This window comes from Pseudogymnoascus verrucosus (genome assembly GCF_001662655.1).
Source record: "Pseudogymnoascus verrucosus strain UAMH 10579 unplaced genomic scaffold scaffold_1, whole genome shotgun sequence".
NCBI lineage: Eukaryota > Fungi > Ascomycota > Leotiomycetes > Thelebolales > Thelebolaceae > Pseudogymnoascus > Pseudogymnoascus verrucosus.
The window spans coordinates 468,214-488,396 of record NW_017263652.1 but is presented as its reverse complement, the minus strand read 5'-3'; the positions used below and the strand labels follow the sequence as shown (position 1 = coordinate 488,396).

Sequence of the window (20,183 nt, the reverse complement as noted above, 5' to 3'; positions counted from 1 at the left end):
TTAGGAATCGTCTCGGTCCAGTAATTTTGGCATCGAACAAATATTTGTTGCCTCAGGCATCAATACATTGTCAGCGTTCATGATTGGGCGCGACACAACGTGCCCGCCGATATTCTTCCGAATATGGTACTTTATTCAATACCACCCTATGACTCTCTCTTGTGATATCTGTACAATACATTCGGGGTAATAAAGCAAACAGGCAAACAGTTATTGGCTTACTGTTCTTTATTAAAGCAGCCCTTTGGGCAACAACCTCGCTCCATTTTCATTCCTCTTTATTTCCCAATTTCACATTTTCCAACATCATGTCGCTCCCACAAATCTCCATCACGCCCTTGCTCAAGAGGCTTTGGCCCGCCGGGGTCGAGCCACACGTGAGCGCCGACGAGATCGCAGCTGCGATTTCGCACATTTTTACCAATCAGCTGTCGCCGGTCCAGATCGGTGCGCTGCTAACTTGTCTGCATTTTACCGGGAGGGACCGCACAGCGGATGTTATTGCGAAGTGCGCGAAGGCTATGCGGGATGCCGCTGCACCGCTGGATAGGAGCATATTGGCAGAGGTTGTGAAACGGAAGGATATGGGAGAGGGGAATTATAAGGGCGGGCTGGTGAGTGGGATTTTTATCACTTGGGTTGACTTTACTAACTCGTAACAGGTTGATATTGTTGGCACGGGAGGTGATTCTCACCATACTTTCAATATCTCGACGACTTCGTCTATCCTGGCGTCCTCACTTCTCCTTGTAAGCAAGCACGGCAACAGAGCATCCACCTCAAAGTCCGGCTCGGCGGATCTCCTTGCTTCCACTCTACCAGTCCCCCCGGTGCTCTTAAACGTCAGACCAGACACCATCGCCCAGGTGTATGAGAAGACCAACTACGCCTTCCTCTACGCCCCCGTCTTCCACCTGGCCATGAAGTACGTCGCGCCAATCCGCAAAGAGCTCGGCTGGAGAACCATCTTCAACCTCCTCGGCCCCCTCAGCAACCCCCTAGAAGGCGTCATCGAAGCCCGCCTCATCGGTGTCGCGCGCCGCGATCTCGGCCCCGTTTTCGCCGAGGCGCTCAAGATGACTGGCGCCACCAAGGCTATCATTGCGTGTGGTGCGGAGGATCTTGATGAGATTAGTTGTGCGGGGGACACTTACTGCTGGATGCTCAATGAGACGGTGGTTAATGGAGAGAAGGCGATTGATGTTGACCACTTCATCGTCTCCGCTGCTGACTTTGGTCTCCCCGCTCACCCGCTGTCCGAAGTTTCACCGGGTAAGGAGCCGGTCGAGAATGCAGCGATCCTTATGAACTTGTTGAATAACAAGCTCTCGAGAGATGACCCGATCCTCCATTTTGTGTTGATGAACACGGCGGCACTATTCGTGGCGTCGGGGATTTGCGAGGCGGATACGAGTAACATGGGTCCCGGTGATGACGGACAGGTCATCACGGAGAGAGGTCCGGGAGGTCAGAGATGGAAGGAGGGTGTTCGTAGGGCAAGATGGGCGGTTGAGAGTGGCGCTGCTTTGAAGCAATGGGGACACTTTGTGGAAGTCACCAACAGTGTGGGAGAAAAGACTCCGGAACCCTGGGTTTGAAGACCTCTCACCAGTGGCCACGTTTTGGTGACACGCTGTTGAGGGCTAGGATTATGGATATTTATCTTGGGATAGCTGGTTGGCATGTAGTATGTATTTAGAATGGTTTTCGACCGGCATTAGGTCTTGATTTAACGTTTAGAACTATTGACTTCGGGGTCTGAAAAAAAAACGGCGACGATGTATATAGCCGTTAAATGAAGTGGATACGAAGACATGCAATATCTTGACCATAATACTCTATGTTTTTTGGTATTTGTCATTAGTAGTACGAATATTTTCTGTATGACTTTATATTTATGTCCAACAAAAATAATATCATTATTTTATAAATCGGTAGAAAATAACCAAACACCACCAATACCACCAAATAACTATCTAATGAAGCCAAAAATATATACCACCAGTATAGCAACAACTATACAACCAGTAATAAACAAAAGAAACCAAATATTCCAACAAAAAACCGACCAAACTCTCATACAAAAAAAAAAGGTCGTCGCACGTGACCAGTCCTTTAACCCCCCCATAAATTCTGCCACCGCCTTCCACCCGCGCCTCCAAATATTTCGTTCGCGCCTCGCAATTGCATTTCTCAGCCTCCTCCCTCACATCCCACTACTCTAACTCCAAACACCACCACCATCTACTACTCCGCCACGAAAACCACACACACACACACCATGTCCTCGCGCGAAGCCTACGTCCCCCCCACCGCCGGCGGCGGCGTCCCCATCGCAGCTCGCGATCAGGGATACACTGCTGCGAGCGAGGGACCAGCGATCAACTACCTCTGTGGCGATTGTAACAGCCGTGTGCCGCTGAAGCGTGGGGATCCGATTAGATGCAAGGAGTGTGGACACAGAGTGCTTTATAAGGAGAGGACGAAGAGGTGAGTTTGCTGGGGTGGCGCGGAGTGAAGTTAGTGGGGTGGATGGAAGCTGACAGGAGACAGGATGGTGCAGTTTGAGGCGAGATGATGGGGAGGAGGAAGATGGGACGGACAAATACTTGGGAACGGGCCGCGGGGAGGGGGGGGGTGTGTGAATGGAGGGGAAGGGAAAATTGGGGGGTGGGGGGGTATTATGAAGGCGTGCATGGGACGGAGTACGGATGCGGGCGTTTTGAGATGTGGTGGTTCTGAGCAGTTTCTACACAGTGAAGCTCTACCAAATGCAACAAGATCGAGATTTTTCTCTGGTTCATGGCTATTATACCTTACACGGGCAAGTCTGTTATGGGTGTCGGTGGATGTGAGTTGATTTAGGGGTCCGTGAACTGTTGATCCTGCATCAGTTTGCCTCTGGTCTGGACACTCGAAAGGTTGAAAACGGCTGACAGCTGCCATATAACCGCCGCACAGTAACTACGGATGATGCGCTGGTAAGGTATTCATAATATTTCCATTTTGTGGTATTCAGATGCGCCTTGCAATGCCTCCATGAACGCCAGCTCCTAACAAATCCCCCATCCCTCTACATACCCATCTGACTCGACCTCACGTATCTCGAGAAGCTGTTGTCCTCGTCGGTCACCGCCCCCGACTTTTGCATGGCCTCCTTATACCTCGACTTCAGCCCCTCTTCCCTCTCTCCCTCATCACCCTCCGCAGCATCAGAGTCCGAGCTGTCCTCTAAATCGCTGATAACGTCCATGTCGACCTTCTCCTCTGGCGCATTTGACCTCTCCCCAGAGACAGCCATATCCTTCATCAGTTTCCCCAACTCCTTCTCTCTGCCCGCAGTCTTCTCATCAGCGCGCTGCTTCCGCCGCCTCTCAAGCTCGGGCTTGTAATCGCGGTTGAACTCGTCAGCCTTCTCCTGCACCGCCTCGAAGAACTCATCAATCCCATCGCCGGTCATGGAACTGACCCCAACGACACTCAGATGGCTATAAAACTCCTCCAACATCAAACTCATACTGTTCAAAAGCGACCCCATATACCCACTCCCCCCCCCAACACCCACCCCGCCCTCAACCCCACCAAAGCTGCCCTCCTCCTCCTCCGCCCTCAACGCCTCCTGAAACGCCTCAAAATCCGTCATCCACTCCTTTGCAAACTCCGCATCCTTAACATCCGTCTTATTGAACACCAAAATCATCGGTAACTTCGTCTTATACAAGATACTGCACGCATACAACATATTGCTCATAAACGTGCTCGTCGATGCCGTGCGCGGCGTATCGATAATATACGCCACCACCGTCGGGAAACTCGACGCCAGCGAATCGAGCAAAATACTCCCCGACGCACTCCACACGAACACCTCGATCTGCCCCGGCGTGTCGACGAGGATATGCTCGATGGGCTTCTTGTCCGGGTTCGCAGGGTCTGGTAAGGTGCGCTTCTCGAGCAGCGTGACGATCTGGTCTATTTTCGTGGCGAACAGGTTGAGCGAGGTGAGGATCCCGCCGTTGGGACCGAGGTTGTAACTCTTCATCACCTCTTGGTAGTTAACCGAGTCGCGGATGTCGATGTTGGACTCGAAGGGGACGGTGCGCACGGCGGGGTCGAGGTTGATGACGTAGGGGGGGGTCTTCTTTTCGTGGAGGTGAGCGTTGATGCGTTGCATGAAGGTGGTTTTGCCGGAACCTGTGGGGTGTGTAAGTTTGGGGTTTGAGATTGGGGTAGTGGAGGGGATGTACCGGCCATGCCTACGCAGACGATCGAGACGGGAGTTTGGGAAGCCATGGTTGTGTTGTGAGTATTATGGCGTGGAGTTGAGGCTGGAGATAAATTTGTAGATGCAAGGTGGGGGTGGACAAGGCTCAACTGATAAGCAAGCTAGGCCCAAGGCTGATTGATCAATGCATGGTCCGTGCGTTTTATGGACGTTGAAGCTTGGTTTGTGACGCGAGGTGATGAAGTTTAATCAAGATGCTGGATCAATGAATTATTTGGTGTCTTTATAATATATACCCAAAGAGCTGGAGATATACGCAAAAACCTCCATCCATTGACGAAACCATGAGATCAACATAAACGCACAACCATCAAAGCCGCATCTCATCCGCAACCCCAGCCAAGAGCTCTCTACAAACCACACTTAAGCCTTGTCACCAGCACCACACCCAACCATGGACGACGGCCTCGACGAATTCGAGAAGACCCTCGCAGCCGAGAAAAAAGCCCGCGAAGACGAAGAATCCAAATCCAAATCCCGCAGCGACCGCCACCGTCACCACCACCGCAGCCACCACCACAAGTCCCGCGACGACGACGACTCCGAGCGACGCCACCACCGGCGCTCGCGCGACGACAATGATGATGGACACAGGCATAAGCGCCGGCACCGCGACTCCTCTCGCGACGATGAGAGGAAACGGCGACATCGGGACGACTCCTCGCATGATGAAGAGCGCAAGAGGCGGCACCGTTATGAGAAGACTACCGATCCTAAGGAAGACCTGCCACTTCCTGACGAGGAGATACCGCAGACCGATGCGCCACTAGGTGTGGCCCCGCCGGCGGTGAAGCGCGATGCGTGGATGACGGCGCCGGGCGCGCTGGAGGTGGATTACACGCAGAGGGGGGCGAAGAAGGAGGAGAAGGGTACGGTGGAGGAGAAGATGGAGATTAAGATCCATCGGAACGAGTTGAATCACCAGTTGAAGGATGTGCGGTTGGAGGAAAGCGAAGCTGTGGATCCGGAGGATGAGGAGAGGGAGGTGGAGTATACATTTGGGGATAGTGGTGCACAGTGGAGGATGACGAAGTTGAAGGCTGTGTATAGGGAGGCGGAGGAAGGGAAGAGGACGCTGGAGGATGTGGCTGTTGAGCGGCTGGGGGGATTACGCGAGTTTGACGATGCGAGGGAGGAGGAGGTGGAGTTGGAGAGGAGGAAGTTGTATGGGAAGGGGTATGTGGGGAAGGAGAAGCCGAGCGGGGAGTTGTTTGAGGAGAGGAGGGCAGCGATGGCAGTGAAGAAGCAGAGAGAGGAGAAAGAGGCGGAGGAGGCTGCGAGGGATTTACCGCAGGGGAGGGTTATAGAGGAGCAGCAACCCCAGGCTCCTGTGGTGCGGGTCGACCAGACTCAGCTTAATAGGATGAAGGCCCAGCTGATGAAGGCGAAGCTTAAGGGTTCCCCTGACGTTGCAAAGCTCGAGGCTGAGTACAACGAAGCAGCCGCCGGCCTCCTCGCCAGAGGACCCGAAGTCATCGTCCTCGGCGAAATGGAGAACAGACTCCTAGCCGGAACACGCGGCGAAGTGGTCTCCATCGACAACAAACGCGGCCGCGAGCGCGGCCTCGTCAAGTCCAACGAAGACATGAGCATCGAAGACATGGTCCGCGAAGAGCGCCGCACCAAATACCAAGCCGGCGGCGAAGGACGTAAATTCGCCGAGCGCATTGCCAAAGACACGAAATTCGAGAACAACCTCGAATACATCGATGACAACACCGCGAAGCTCGCCAAGACTGCCCCGAAGTCCGAGATAAACCTCAAGAACATGGCCATCGGGGAGTTCCAGAAGATGAACCGCATCCTTGACGCCTGTCCGCTGTGCCATCATGAGGATCGCAATCAGGCGCCCGCTGCGCCTATTGTCTCGCTGGGGACGCGCACGTTTTTGACACTCCCTACTACCCCTGAGATCGCGGATGGCGGCGCCGTCATCGTCCCTATCGCGCACCGCACCAACTTGCTCGAGTGCGATGACGACGAGTGGGACGAGTTGCGCAACTACATGAAAAGCCTGACGCGCATGTACCACGACCAAGGGCGCGCCGTCATCTTCTACGAGAACGCCGCCGCCCCCCACCGCCGCCCCCACGCCGCCCTCCAAGCCATCCCCCTCCCCTACGAGCTGGGCGACACCGCGCCCGCCTTTTTCCGCGAAGCGATCCTGGCCTCCGACGAGGAGTGGACGCAGCATCGGAAATTGATTGATACGGGGAAGGCGGCGAAGGGGGGGATGGGGAAACTGGCGTTTAGGAGGACGTTGGCGAAGGAGATGCCGTATTTTCATGTTTGGTTTGATTTGGATGGGGGACTGGGACATGTGGTTGAGGATGCGAATCGTTGGCCGAGGGGGGATTTGTTTGCGAGGGAGGTGATTGGGGGGATGTTGGATGTGGAGCCGGATGTGGTGAAGAGGCAGGGGAGGTGGGTGAGGGGGGGGGATGTGGAGAGGATGGAGGGGTTTAAGAAGAGGTTTAGGAAGTTTGATTGGGCGAGGGTGTTGACTGATGGGGCGTAGGGAGGGGGCGGGAGGGTGTAGGATGGGTGTATGTACGGAATTGTATATTACGAGGGGGTTGGATCACATGTATAGAGAGACGGGAGATTGAATACACAGACTTGACAATTGGTATAACTGTACATCACGTGCATATCCATATCCATATCCATATCACGTGGATTACAATATGAACTTGCACGTGATATATCAAGAAATTGTTCTGTCCTGTCTCTCTGTCAACCGTAGAATCCTCTCCTCTCTTTCACTACGGTAGCCCTTTCAAACCCCCCAATGCCCAATCAACACTCAATCTCCAGGCCCCCACGTTCGAATCTTTCCCCTTCCTCTTTCTCTCCTTCTTTTCGCCTTCCCTCGCTCGTCTCGTCTCGCCTCATCTCGCGTCGTCTCGCCTCAGCTCGCGTCGTCTCGCCTCAGCTCGCTTCCAACCCATCCCGTTCGTCTATCTCCAGGTCCCGCATCGTCTATCATCGTCTATCGACTAGAGTCGTCTATCGTCGTCTAGGGGGAGAGCCTACTAGGACGTCGTCTTATAACAAGTAATAAGAAAGTTGTAGAAGTTGGGACTGCGGCTGGACTGTAACGGAACTACAGTGGACTCTAGTGGACTACGGTGGTTTATACTGGACTTGTCTGGTATTACAGTATCTGTACTGTTTTTTCTACTGATATATACCACTACGAAAGTATCTCTCAGTGCAAGTTACAGTGTACTACAAGTACTACAGTTTCGACGGAGTACCTTGCAGTTCTCTTCTGTCCCTTGCTGCCTCGGCGCTGCATAGTGGAGAGATCTGAAGAGATCTGACTTACTTACTGGAAAGAAGCTATACTGATTGACCGTGCTGTCCCTGTACGGTACTCAACGGTACTCACAATCACAGTAGAGTTAGTAAGAGTTTCTCTACTTTCTGTACAGAACAGAGAGTACTCGACCCTTATTCTCTGCCTTACAGACAGTACCTCATACCCCCTCGAACATATTCTGGACCTACAACCCAGATTATCTCAATTCAACCTTACTCACCTTAACCGTTGATACTCAATTACTGCAACTACTGCAATCCCCTTGTGGTGGTACACAGTTGCATAATTTCGAAATTTTTGTTGTGCACCTTTCTTTCTCCTTCCCCTAAGAAGAGAGAGGAATTGCGGCGGCCCCAGTCAGAAAAGTTCGGACCCCCCCTCACCCACCCCCAAAGGTTCAAGCCACCCAGCTGCCAGCCAGCCTTGGTAGATCGAAGAAACACCCGCGACCGTTTTCCCAACCTGCGAATCGAATACCCCCCAACATCCACGCCGTATGGATCCTACTCTCAGCAACCACCTCGACGTCGAGCTGCAGAACGACCCCGACGACCAGATCTCTCAGATCGCCCAGATCGCCCACGCGAACCAGAACGCGACCGCGATCGACTCTTCTGCACCCTCCCCGTCGATGTCGCAGCCGCAACAATCTGGAGCTCAGTCGTCACGTCAGCCGCCTGCCAGTTATCCAAGTCCGACTTCCTACCCTTCGCCAGGTCTTTCAGCCGCCCAGTACTCCTACCCTGCTCCAACCCAACAACTCGTCCCCGAACCATACCGCGCAAGCCCGACAGGGAGCAACAGTTCCATCTCACTGCCCAGCATGCGCACTCTCGACCCCCATCAACAAGCTCAACAACAGCAGCAGCAACAGCAGCAGCAGATGCAAGCTCAACAACAGCAACAAGTTCAGCAGCAGCAGCAGCAGCAGCAGCAACACGCGCAGCACATGGGTTCCCAGCTGCCTCCGCCCGTCGCGCAGATGGGTGGCCCATACTACCATAACAATCAGACTCTTCCTCACCCATCTCACCAGTATTCCAATGTCACCTCAGACCCAACGGGACAGAACATGCGATACGCGCTGCCAGGTCCAGACAACCGCGTCATGAGTGGCGGCCGACACAAGAAGGTAAATAAAATAAATAGAAATCAATCCCCAATTCCCATCCCCGATAACATTAACCCGCGACTGAAGGGTTAAGGGCAATTTGATGATCGTCATCGCTGACGCTCCATCCTTTCCATCTAGGAGATCAAACGTCGAACCAAAACAGGCTGTTTGACGTGCAGGAAGAGAAGAATAAAGGTCAGTTCGCCAAAATTTCCCGCTTTCCACAATTTTCTCGCGTCTGTCGTTCGCTCCCTTCGGTTGATTTGACGCGAGGCTTCGCTTCGTGCCTCTCGCATATTCCCTTAGATCGGTCCCGATCCATACCTTCCCTTCGCGTGTTCTCGTCTCGCGTCTCTCGCGAACCAGCGTCTCCCGTCCCCTCACCCATATCAAAACATCCAAGCTAGCACCGCCATACTGACAAACAATTCCCCGAAACACAGTGCGACGAAGCTCACCCCGCGTGCCGCAACTGCCAGAAGTCCAAGCGCGAGTGCCTGGGCTACGACCCCATCTTCAAGCAGCAGCCCGGCCCCTCGCCCATCCAGCCCGCGCCCTCGTTGGCGCCGCTCCAGGCCGCTACCCTCGCGACCGCCAACCCGTACGGCAACCAGCCGTCCATGCTGCAGGGCTACGGCGCACAGGTCCCAGCTATGGCTTTCGATGCGTCGCTGTCGGCTGGCGTGAGCTCTCCGGGCTCGGCGCAGCAGTTCGATTACTCGTCCGCGATTGACCCTGCGCTTGAGGCTGTCGCGGCTCCACAGGGTGCACCACAGTTTACCCAAGGTACGGAGTATTTCTATGGAGATGAGCTAGCTCGCTCGTCGCCATTTTTTTCGTCCAGCCCTCCCTCATCGTCCCCTCCAACGCCGTGCCCACCAAAGACATCGGGCTATACCAATCCTCTCCAAGTGGGAGGCCGTAGCCGCTTTGCTAGTCCACCCACGTCAGACTCTCAGGTGGCCCACTCTCAGACGGCCGCTCTTCAAGCTGGAGATACCGGAGTAAGCAAGTTGCGTCCTCTAAACCAACCGCAGCTGTCGAAGAGTAATTCTCAATCCACCAGCTGCGTAAATGATGCTCCTCAAGTGAAAGATAGCAATCAGAAGGCTTCCATTTCCAAGGAACAATCCAAGGAACAATCCAGTGGACGAAACAAGCGCCAGGCCCCTCGCACACCCCCTAAGAAGCCTGGTAAACTTCGAGTGGACAACTTTTCTCCCAACCGTCTCCTTGCACTCCTTTCCAACGACGGAAGCGCTGACCTCATTACCACAGCCAAGCCCTGCAAGGTCGATGACCTCCTCCTAAAGCTGCCCTCCAAGGCTGAGGACTTCAAACCCGAACAGGCCACCATCGACGAGATCAAGCACCTCTGGCTCTCCATCTACGTCAACGGCCTCGAAAGCTTCCTAGAATCCCGCTTCTACTACACCGACGGCCTCGAGTACCTCCTCAAAGACAAGATCGTCATGGAGCAGTTCGCCATCCTCCTCAACCAGTTCGCCAAGGCCACCCCGGACAACCCCGCCGAAATGCTCTACACCGCCTCCATCGAAGGCCGCGTCGTCTGGTCCCTCGCCTGCCTAGTTCGCTCCGCCGCCGAAGTTGCATCCGCAACCCCCGCCCCTCCCCGCCTAGACGGCATCCCCCCCGCCGAAGACCCCATCGAGGCCGCTGCCCGCCTCGCTGTCTTCGAGAACCTCGTCACTTCCCAGATCGCGGAGGGGAACTCCCTCACTAAACCCCCCGCGACGGGTGACTACCATAAGCTCCGTGAGATGGAGTTCTGGTTCCATCTCGGCCACTTCGTCACCCTGCGCTTGCACGACAATGACCCCGGCTCGGCGAAGGAAGTTGATGAGACCCTTGCTGCGCTGAGGAGTCTGCTCGATGGCCGCGAGAACCGCGATGTGCTCTACTCGATTGCGATTGTGCGTGCCATTGGCCAGCGCGTATCGGAGTACGTTGAGAGTGAGGCGCCGCTGCACCTTGATGAGCAGGATACGAGGAGTAAACTTATGGTTGCTAAGCGATTTGTTCGTGACGAGGGCAATGGTGCTGGGACGACGAATGTCATTCGCCGCTTCTGCGAGTTGGCGAGTAGGCCTTGGAATCCGTGATTTGATTCCGTGATGGTCGGCGTCTAGAGGAAAGACGTCGTGGTGGAGGGGTGGTGTGGTAGATGTATTTGTCTGAGTTTGATGATGTTTGTTGAGCAAATAAACCATACGTGAAGAGGAGGACAGGCGCCTTTCAAGCTTGCTTGCTTCGTTCGGAAGTTCAGATCGAGATCGAGGTCTAGATCGAGGTCGAGATCGTTGCATGCCTCTTTTGTGTCAGCAAACGTTCTTGAAGAACGAACACTTACGTTGTCGTCATTGCCGTTGCTGTCTTTCAACTCTCAGTAACAAACGACTCAAAGAAAGAACTCGATGACGGTTCGGCTTGGAGTTGGCGTTCCTACAGATCGATCTGATGCGTCCGCTTTGTATAAGGAAGGAAAGAGAGTAGGAAATCGGAAATCGGAAAGAAGAGAGAGGAAAGAAAAACAAGTCCGGCGTTTACCTGGGTCATTTTTATAGCTTCTTCACAGGAGTGACCGGGGGGATAAAGAGAAGCTAGGCGAAGACACTGCGTACGGTTAGGCGGGGCGAGGACATCATTGTGTCGCCTCGCCTCGGCAACCCAGTATGTATTCGTTCGTCTAGCTTCCTTTTTTAAAAATCCAAGGGGATGGAGTTTTCGGCTTATTAGGGGGGCAAAAGGGATTGCTATGTTAGAGGATTGGGGAGGGGATGCTTTTGTTGTTTTTGCTAGATTTGGCTTTCTAGTGGGGGGGGAGAAGCATGGCAAGGGGGGAGTGTGTATGAATAGTATGGAGGTTGGTTTCTTAGATGGGTTACTTCAATTAAGATGGCTCTCTATTATAATCGGGTTTTATATGTGATTTTTTGGAGTGATGCTTGTCTTTGTTAATGACTAAGAGAGGCGGGAAGATTTTAATATTTGACAAGTTATCCCTACGGACTTAATAAATACGGCACCATCTGTTTATTTTTAGCTTGTCACTGCTTTTATATTTACCCACAGAGGGTTTCTAGGACAGCTATTAAGAGGAAGGAATCAACTCCTACCCTCTTGTCTATACGCATATACGCATCTAAGGTCATAAACACATCAACCACATCACATCACATCACTCACCCACACCCGCACCCGCAAACCCACCCTTCTCTCCCCCCTTCGCCGCAAACCCCTCAAAATACCTCTTCCTAAACGGATTCAACTCATCCGCACTCACCCCCCCCTCCACCTCCCCCCCCCCAACCTTCGTCCCATCAATCCCCACCAACGCCCCCCTCACCTCCCCCTCCCCCCTCCTCCGATACGTCAACAGCCGTCTCGACCACTTATTAAAACTCTGCGTACACACACTCAACAGCTCCAGATCCGGATGTCCCGGCACCTCAAGCCTCACCTCCTCCTCATTCGCAGTCGGCATCCAGAATGCTAGTCGCCCATCCTCTACTAACGACCCTGCTGCGAAGGCAAGGAGGTCCCCTACCATCGCGGAGAAGGAATACGGCCGCTTCGGTGGCACGTACCCGGGTTGCAAGTGATGCGCGTCGGGACCATCATACACAGGCCCAACCCTCTTCTCTCTATGCCCCAACACCTTCAACCCCTCCCTCACGCCATAGGGGGGGTCACACACGATCCCATCCAGATACCGTCCCGGCCGTAACGGGCTATTCGTCAAATCCGCCACGAAACTATCACCAAACCCCGGCGCGAGGTCATACTGCGCGAAATTGGCCCTCAGATTTCTCCCCCCCTTCCCGCGGATCGCACGCCCGTCGATGTCGGATCCGAATGCCAAGGCACCGAAATGCGCGCATGCGACTGGGAAGGAGCCCGTGCCGACAAAGGGGTCGTAGAAGATTGCGCCGGGGCGAGCGAGTGCGATGTTAGCGGTGATTAGGGCGAGTTCCGCGTCCATGGATGTGGTGCTGATATATCTCCTCTTCTTAAGATCGTACTTCCCCACTATCTCGCGCTGGGACGTCCCCACCAGACGCCCTAGGTAGAGGTGCTGCGGTGTACTCGATCCGTGAGCCTGCGCGTCGAACGCCCAGTCCTCGAGGACGCAGAAGCGCATATCTGGATTCTTGAGGGCCACGGGGCCGGTGAAGGACATGTATGCGAAGGAGTTGATGAGCTCGCAGATATCGGCGTGGGTGCGCGACCCCTGGAAGCTATCGATGGTGAATTTGAAGCTCTGCCCTTGGAATTGCGGCCACCAGGGCGTGGATGTGGCGAGGACGGACTCGTGGAGCGTGGGGTAGGTGGGACCAGAGCCCCAGAGGGCGTAGATTGCTTTTGCGGTGATGCTGCGGCTTAGGAGGCGGCGGGCGGAATCGTCATCAGGGAGTTTGAGGGTGCAGAAGGGGGACTGGGAGACGGGGGTTAGTGAGGGAGTGGTGGTGGTGGGGGGGGACGGGCACGTACGTCGAGGCTGTAGGAGATGACTTCCATGGGGATGCCTTCCAGGTCGGCGAGGGCTTGGATTTCGGGCAACCGAAACGTCTCGTGCGTCTGGATGAAGCGGAGGAGGTACTCCATCTTGGCCTCTGTAACCCGGTGGGTTTGTGAGGGCGAGCACGAGGGGGGGAAGTATGGAGGTGAGAAAGAGGTTGTTGTCACGTGCTGCCCCGCGATTTTTTTGTTTTGTGAAGGGTAGGGTGGTGGTAGCCTTGTCTTGGCGGGGGAAGGCTGACAAAGTAGATGGGCCCTGTTAGAACATCGACGGCTATACGATTCTCCCCCCTCCGTATGATTGTAACGATCCACTGTTTTTTACAGCCTCACCGCATCCAAGTTAGGCGGAATGGCGTTCAGTTTTGGTGAGCGACCATGCCAAGATCTGGCAATACTATAACTGGGGATAGTATCTTTGGGAAGGCAGCCACATAAGCGGGTTATATACGACATAGTTATTCATATGATGCATATATAACATAAATATACTTCATTTACAACAGATCTGGGGAGCGACGCACACACTTTCCCGCCAGCACGAGACATCGCATCAGATGTCCGCCTCAACGCGCCTCATCAGCCATGGATACAAAGTCGAGCCGCACACGCAAGATCGCCCAGAAGCCCGCCCAAAAGGCCACCAACAAAGGCGATGCGAAGCCCGCACATAAGGCCGCCAACAAAGACGATGCGAAGTCCGCTCATAAGGCCGCCAACACAGAGGAGCCTAAGCCCGCGCCCTCTCCAGAGCCTCCCCAGACTCTACTCGTCGACAAGGAGGAAGTCAACCTCATCGATATCCGCGCCACAGGCGATATCCTCCTCGACATAACCTTCACCAACAGCCACTCAACCCGTACAATCCTCGCGCTCAACTCCGCCCTCCCTCCGCGACTGTCGCCCTTCTCCAAACCCGGCCTGCCATCTGACCGCACGCTCTTCCGCGTTCGTCTCGATACCCTCACCAAGACCTCTGCGTACTTCTCGCGCCTCCTCACCGACGCACGATTTCAAGAAGCTACGAAGATAGCGAGTAGCTTTGCCGCTCTCAAAGCTCGCGGCGTTGTACCCACTGAGGCACAGCCCGCCGACCTGCCCCGCGTCGCTATCACAGATGATGATGACGCGACACATGTTGGCGGGCGCGCTCCTATACTCGCAGACCTCCTGCATATCCTCCACAGCGGCGACGCGACGTCCAAGCTCTCTATACCATACCTAGCGATCCTTGCAGTGATGGCAGATCGCTTCGACTGCGCAGCTACGGTGGGAAGGTATGTTCGAGGCGCGAAGAGGGTACCGTGGCCTCAGACATACGGGACGGTGAGTTTTGCAAGCGAGGAGCTGTTGAGGCAGAAGATGTTGGTGGCGTGGTTGTTGGAGGATAGGGTGAAGTTTGCGGCGGCGACGAAGGAGTGTGTGTTTAGGGGCAGTGCGAGGTGGGGAGGGGGAGGAGGGATGCAGAGTGGGCAGGTGGGGGTGTGGTGGGATTTGCCTGATGGGATTGAAGGTAATGTGGGATTTCTTATGTGTTTGAGTCATTGTGCTTTTTGGCTATGTTGGTTTCTTGTGTATTTCGTCGTTTACGACGTAATACCCGCGAGGCTATGATTGTATGGCTTGGTGCCTTTTAGGAGCCTTGTCATGAATATGCCTTATAGTTGGAGACGCCTTAAAGTTAGAGGAGTAGGAAGTCCTACTCATACTCTACCTTATGATGTTGCCTTGGCGACGAGCTAAAAACCGTTATGAGGCTCTCGAATCCTTAGGGCTGGCATTCCAGGCACACGGTCCTAATTATAGAGCTGACGGTATGTAGCCGAGCTCCATTATCGTCGAACTTGCATCCTTCATACCATCGCGTCTCTTCAGTCCCACTTTATACGTCTCTATTCGTCTCGCGACCGGCAATGCAAGATGTTCTATGACTCTTCTGCCGCCTGCGACTCCTTCCAGCTCGGTGAGATGGTCAAGTTCTTCGTTAACAAGGGTATCTTTGCCTTTACCTCCCCCCTGCTAGTCAACGAGGAGGATTACCCCGAGCCCTACGATGGAGACATTGAGAACCTCATCACAGCCCTACGACAGTGCCCCTCCTACCAGTACGACAAAAATCACGCGCACTGCGGGTTACGTACAAGGCTCATTCCCGCACTGGATTTCATCCAGGCGATGCTAGCATCGGGAGTCGGCATCGACCGCGGAAACTGGAAAGCAGAGCGGCCGAGTACGTCGTGGGAGAGCGTGGAAGGGGTAGAACCCTTCCGGTTGACAAAGAGCGTGGCGACGGATTCGAGACTCAAACTCGAGGGCTTTCTAACGTCGAGCGCTTTGTCGAAGAGGTTCTTTGGGGCGGGCAGCTGGGACTGGACCCCGGAGGAATGAGGGGTAGCGCCGCTTTGAGAGTCATTTACGGGTAAGCGCGGCGTTGTTTTGAATACATAGATGGAAACAATGATGAAATATGTTCCATAGGATCTAATGAGCCACGATTAGCCCTGGTGATCTTTAAAGCTTAAATCCCGTAACCATGGCGACTTCTCGCCGAGGCCGAACCGAGGCAGATTACCGATTACCTTACAGATCGCCTACTTCCTCGTGTCTCCCCTGAATCCCTCACATGGGACCGAGAATCCGGAGACGCTTTGAGAGAAGATGGGAACAGTATGTTGATGGGCACGCCGATGCAATGCACCGCCCTCAGCCTTGGCGAAACTGCGCCGTTTCGGTAGTCGGCAGCAGCTGAAACCGCCACTGTGATTGGCCCACGTGCCCACCCACACAGATATCACAGCCACACATAGTTTCGGGACACAGCCTTGCTCGACCCCAACTTCAGACCCCACATACAATCCACAGCGGCGGGCGGCGTCACGCAAACTTTCCAATTGTATGGTATCTCTATGCGCTGGCCCAGGCCAACACAAGCGCCCATCAAGGGGCACGATGGCAATTTCTGTGACCAATATGTTTAGTGGCAGTGAAAGAGGCATACTAGAAGGCACAATGTAGGTCAGACCTGCCGTTTTGCCGCCCATGACCAGCGTTCATGTTGGGTTGTTGGATGTTGGAAGTCTTGGAAATGTGATATATATAATAAATGCATGACTTCACTGAGATGGACTTACTCATTAAGCACTTACACATCTACACATTCAGAGTACTCTGTATTACCAGACACCTGAATCATCCTAACTAGATCCGCATACTTCACAAAGACCTTTGGGTTTCTTTGTTACCTCGGACTCAAAACAAACACTTCACCCCAAATTCACCTGGTAGCAAACAGCTACCCTCCCAACGACACCATGTCCTCTCCTCCATATAACAACACACCTTTATGGCAACTACCAGTCGACGACAGCATCCCACGCAACATCTACTCATACAGTCACGGCCAGGGCCCCTTGGGCTTGGTAGACAACTCCCACTTCAGCACCGGCCGAACATCCAGACATCCAAACGCCATCCAACCCGACCCCCCCATCTCCCTCCCCGGCATCACCCTCCTCTCCACCCCCAAATCCACCAACATGTTCTCCTCCCTGAAAGCCTCTCTCCGCCGCAAGAAGAGCAATCTCTCCACCTCCTCCCGCAACTCCTGGAACTCCGCCGACGAGGGCGAAGCCTCCCGCGCACCCCCCTCCCCAGTCTCCCCAATCTCCCCCGTCGAGCTCCCAGCAACACAATCTACCCTCCAACCCCCAGAGCGCTCTGAACTCCTCAACCCCAGCCCTCCAACCCGCCGTCCCGTTCGCGCAGGATTCAACGCCTTCACCGTCCCCTCCAACGAGCCACCACCAGCTTACACACCCTCTCCCACCGCGGAATCCGGCCCCGTCCTCGGCCCATCTCCCGCCTACACACCTCCCGCCTCTATCACCACCACCAGCGCCGGGCCAGAAGATCCCTACTCCTTCCTCACGACCTTCGACACCGTCCTCCTCATCGACGACTCCGGCTCCATGGCCGGGCGCTCCTGGCGCGAAACCTCCCAAGCCCTCGCTGCTCTCCTCCCCACCATCGTCGCACACGACACAAACGGGATAGACCTCTACTTCCTGAACCACAAGTCCTCTGACCCCGGCGTGCCGACTGAGGGCATCGCGGGCGGGGGATACAGGAACATCACCACAGCCGAGCGCATCACCTCCATCTTCGCCGCCGTCCGACCCGGTGGCGGAACACCAACCGGCACGCGTCTAAGCGCGATTCTCAAGCCCTACCTCGGGCATCTCATCGCCCAGCACGGCGTCAGCGCTCTAAACACCGACGCCATGGACGCGGTGAAGCCGCTCAACATCCTGACCATCACCGATGGCGTGCCCAGTGATGACGTCGAGAGCGTCTTGTTGGTGGCGGCCAAGAAGCTGGATCAGCTCGAAGCGGCACCCCATCAGATAGGCGTGCAGTTCTTCCAGGTTGGGAATGAGGAGGGTGCGAAGGAGGCACTGAGTGAGCTCGATGATGGGATTCAGGGGTTGGTGAGAGGGGGGGTGAGGGATATGGTGGATACGTGTACGTGGATGGGGGGGCCGGCGGAGGAGGGGGAGGCGCCGAGGTTGACGGGGGAGGGGATGTTGAAGGTTTGCTTGGGGAGTGTGGTGAAGAGGTTGGATCGGAGGAGGTGTAGTCAGGAGCAGAGGAGATAGATGGGGTTTCATTTGTTTTTTTTGGGAGGCGTTTGGGGGGTACGGGGGGGTGGCGTTTTACGGCGGGGATTTGATGGGAGAGATACCATTATTATAGACTTTTTAACTTATAATCTTTATTTTGCTTCGGCACCAAAGAATAGAGAAAACACCGCATTGTTTCCAACCATACAAATACTCAAACCCGCGCATCCTTCCATTACCGCGCTAAAACATACACCCATCAAACCCCTTAACTTTAACAACTCCCCTTCCTCGCCCTACACCTCACAATCTCCTCCCCAACACACGAAAATACCTCATCCCACCCCTCCCAAACCTGACACCCCTTCAGGTCCGCAAACCGCCTCAACACCACACTCTGCAGACTCCTCATCCCCGCCCCGCTCCCACCATTCTCGTACTCCCTCAGCCCCTCCACACCTTCATCCAGGGTCTCCTTCACCCATTTCCTCTCCGCTTCGGATCCACGCACACTGCACCACAGAAAGTACGGCCCGTGAGCCAGAGCCAGCTCGCGGTATATACATTGTCGCTCCACGAGGCTGCTATCACTGCTCTCTGGCGCGCCTGACGTCGCGGAGGCGGCGTGACCGTTGTGCTCACACCCGCCCGCGCCCCAGGTGGAGCGCTCGCCGTACTCGAAAACCGTGCTTGCAACCCAGACGAGGGCCAAGGCGCTCGCAAGAGCAAGCGCATCTTGTTGCGCCAACCAAGCCTCTTGACCGCGTCTGCCGAGGTCATCGCCATTCACGCTCTTCTCGTCGCTGGAAATAGGAGTATGTGCAGTAACCCTCGCATCCGAGAGTTTGAGGAGGGTATTCAGACCATGGCTTTTAAACGCTGTGATCCCCCCATGGTGACAGTTGGCGCATAGCCGAGTGGACGTCTCGAAGAGAGAGAGGAGGCGCGGCGGGGTGATGGAGAGGAGGGGGGAGGTGGAGAGGATGCAGAAGATTGCGTTGCGTTTGTGGATTTCGGCAGTCCAGGGGTAGGTGTAGGGGAAGCGGAGCGGGGGGGTGAATTTCTGCGGGCGCCTGCGCTTGGGTTGTGAGGCGGCGGTGGAGGGGGGGTCAAGGATGGGCTGGGGAGGGATGGTGGAGGCGAGGATGGGGTCGAGTGAGGAGGGCGTGTAGAGGTGGGATGTGAATTGCTGGGAGAGATGCTCTTCGTGGCTCTTGAGGATGAATCTGGTTGTCTATAGAAGGAGCGAATACGTTAGTGAACTGAAAATAAAAGCTGAGTTGTGCAGCGATGAGACGTGAAGTCTGCCTACCTTGGAACTGCATAGCAAACTCCCAATATCGCTCGGCTGCCATTCCAGCTGCTTGACTATGCCAAGGATAATCTCGACGGGGAGCTGCAGCAGCGCATCCGGACTTGGAGAAGTCATATTCAAAATATCAATGCCGTGTCGCACAGAAAGAGAACGAATACTAATCAAAATGCCAATAAAAAAGTATGCTTTGAGTGGTTTGTGATGCAGAAGACAGATGCTGATGGAAGAAGATGAAGAATAAAGAAGGAAGAAAGAGAAAGAGGAAGGAAGGAGGGGTGAGGGGTGAGGAAGGGGAGCGACGTTGAAATATGGCGGGGAGGGGGAGGGAGGGGAAGGACGGATGGACAATAACCACAAAGGTTACGTGCTCGAATGGTGTTTGTGCTCACTAGCAGGCGTGGCCCCGCGCATTTGGCCAAAACCAAGAGACAAATACCTCTCAAGGTTGCTGTTCGATGGAGGTATTTTCGAGTTTGTGCACAAAGAAAAAGGCCGTTTTAGGGCTCGTTTGGATGAGATATATAGAAGTATGTAAACGTATAAAAAAATAAAAGCATATTATTCTAGCTATCAAATAGTCGTCATGGACATTGATGAAGGGTTGGTGGTGAATGCGACGCCGGTTGGTACTGGGAAGAACAGGAAGTCATCCCAGTAACCTTGGTGGATAAATGATAGTAATGATGCCGATGAGTAACACTTCTTTCAATATATGCGGTGCACAGAAAGCGAAATACGAGTTTATAGAGGAAGATAGTAGTAGCTAACAAACTTCTTATATAAAATAAATAATAAAATAATAGAAATGGGAAAAAGGAGGTGTACATCCATGAATAGTGGTGGTGGTACTGAGGATTGAGTGGGTGAGTGGGCAATTTGAACGTATTCGCACGCAATTCGTCTAATCCACCGATCTTTCAAATACCACATCACGTGATACAACCCTCTTTCCCTGGCTGACTCAGCAAAATCAAAAATCAACTTGGCAG

General features: G+C 54.3%; 9 protein-coding genes across 9 annotated transcripts; 6 read left to right on the top strand and 3 right to left on the bottom strand.

The window, feature by feature from the left end:
- The first annotated feature begins 144 nt into the window (after positions 1–144).
- TRP4 (anthranilate phosphoribosyltransferase) lies at positions 145–1,806 on the top strand. The gene is made up of 2 exons (XM_018269704.2): positions 145–614; positions 663–1,806. Exons 1-2 carry the CDS (start codon positions 309–311, stop codon positions 1,596–1,598), a joined length of 1,242 nt encoding a protein of 413 aa, XP_018135112.1. The 5' UTR covers positions 145–308; the 3' UTR covers positions 1,599–1,806.
- Positions 1,807–2,175: 369 nt separating this feature from the next.
- RPC10 (DNA-directed RNA polymerase core subunit rpc10) lies at positions 2,176–2,630 on the top strand. Its single transcript, XM_018269703.2, has 2 exons — positions 2,176–2,490; positions 2,554–2,630. Exons 1-2 carry the CDS (start codon positions 2,282–2,284, stop codon positions 2,576–2,578), a joined length of 234 nt encoding a protein of 77 aa, XP_018135113.1. The 5' UTR covers positions 2,176–2,281; the 3' UTR covers positions 2,579–2,630.
- Positions 2,631–2,843: 213 nt separating this feature from the next.
- Positions 2,844–4,332, bottom strand: VE01_00169 (uncharacterized protein). Its single transcript, XM_018269702.2, has 2 exons — positions 4,245–4,332; positions 2,844–4,191 (listed from the first exon to the last, which is right to left on the bottom strand). The coding sequence occupies exons 1-2, from the start codon at positions 4,288–4,290 to the stop codon at positions 3,074–3,076; spliced, it is 1,164 nt and encodes a 387-aa protein (XP_018135050.1). The 5' UTR covers positions 4,291–4,332; the 3' UTR covers positions 2,844–3,073.
- On the top strand, positions 4,156–6,800 carry VE01_00168 (uncharacterized protein; the record flags this gene model as incomplete). Its single annotated transcript, XM_018269701.2, has 1 exon — positions 4,156–6,800. Exon 1 carries the CDS (start codon positions 4,677–4,679, stop codon positions 6,798–6,800), a length of 2,124 nt encoding a protein of 707 aa, XP_018135049.1. The 5' UTR covers positions 4,156–4,676.
- Positions 6,801–8,103: 1,303 nt separating this feature from the next.
- VE01_00167 (uncharacterized protein) lies at positions 8,104–11,761 on the top strand (the record flags this gene model as incomplete). The annotated part of the gene is made up of 4 exons (XM_059463250.1): positions 8,104–8,739; positions 8,860–8,916; positions 9,165–9,507; positions 10,000–11,761. 4 exons carry the CDS (start codon positions 8,104–8,106, stop codon positions 10,842–10,844), a joined length of 1,881 nt encoding a protein of 626 aa, XP_059320143.1. The 3' UTR covers positions 10,845–11,761.
- A 159-nt stretch (positions 11,762–11,920) lies between these two features.
- Positions 11,921–13,750, bottom strand: VE01_00166 (uncharacterized protein; the record flags this gene model as incomplete). The annotated part of the gene is made up of 2 exons (XM_018269699.2): positions 13,234–13,750; positions 11,921–13,177 (listed from the first exon to the last, which is right to left on the bottom strand). Exons 1-2 carry the CDS (start codon positions 13,345–13,347, stop codon positions 11,921–11,923), a joined length of 1,371 nt encoding a protein of 456 aa, XP_018135399.1. The 5' UTR covers positions 13,348–13,750.
- On the top strand, positions 13,568–15,715 carry VE01_00165 (uncharacterized protein). The gene is made up of 2 exons (XM_018269698.2): positions 13,568–14,773; positions 15,083–15,715. Exons 1-2 carry the CDS (start codon positions 13,846–13,848, stop codon positions 15,646–15,648), a joined length of 1,494 nt encoding a protein of 497 aa, XP_018134996.1. The 5' UTR covers positions 13,568–13,845; the 3' UTR covers positions 15,649–15,715.
- A 688-nt stretch (positions 15,716–16,403) lies between these two features.
- On the top strand, positions 16,404–18,833 carry VE01_00164 (uncharacterized protein). The gene has a single exon (XM_018269697.2). It carries the CDS (start codon positions 16,572–16,574, stop codon positions 17,913–17,915), a length of 1,344 nt encoding a protein of 447 aa, XP_018135044.1. The 5' UTR covers positions 16,404–16,571; the 3' UTR covers positions 17,916–18,833.
- Positions 18,154–19,524, bottom strand: VE01_00163 (uncharacterized protein; the record flags this gene model as incomplete). The annotated part of the gene is made up of 2 exons (XM_018269696.2): positions 19,192–19,524; positions 18,154–19,113 (listed from the first exon to the last, which is right to left on the bottom strand). The coding sequence occupies exons 1-2, from the start codon at positions 19,306–19,308 to the stop codon at positions 18,154–18,156; spliced, it is 1,077 nt and encodes a 358-aa protein (XP_018135046.1). The 5' UTR covers positions 19,309–19,524.
- Positions 19,525–20,183: the final 659 nt, after the last annotated feature.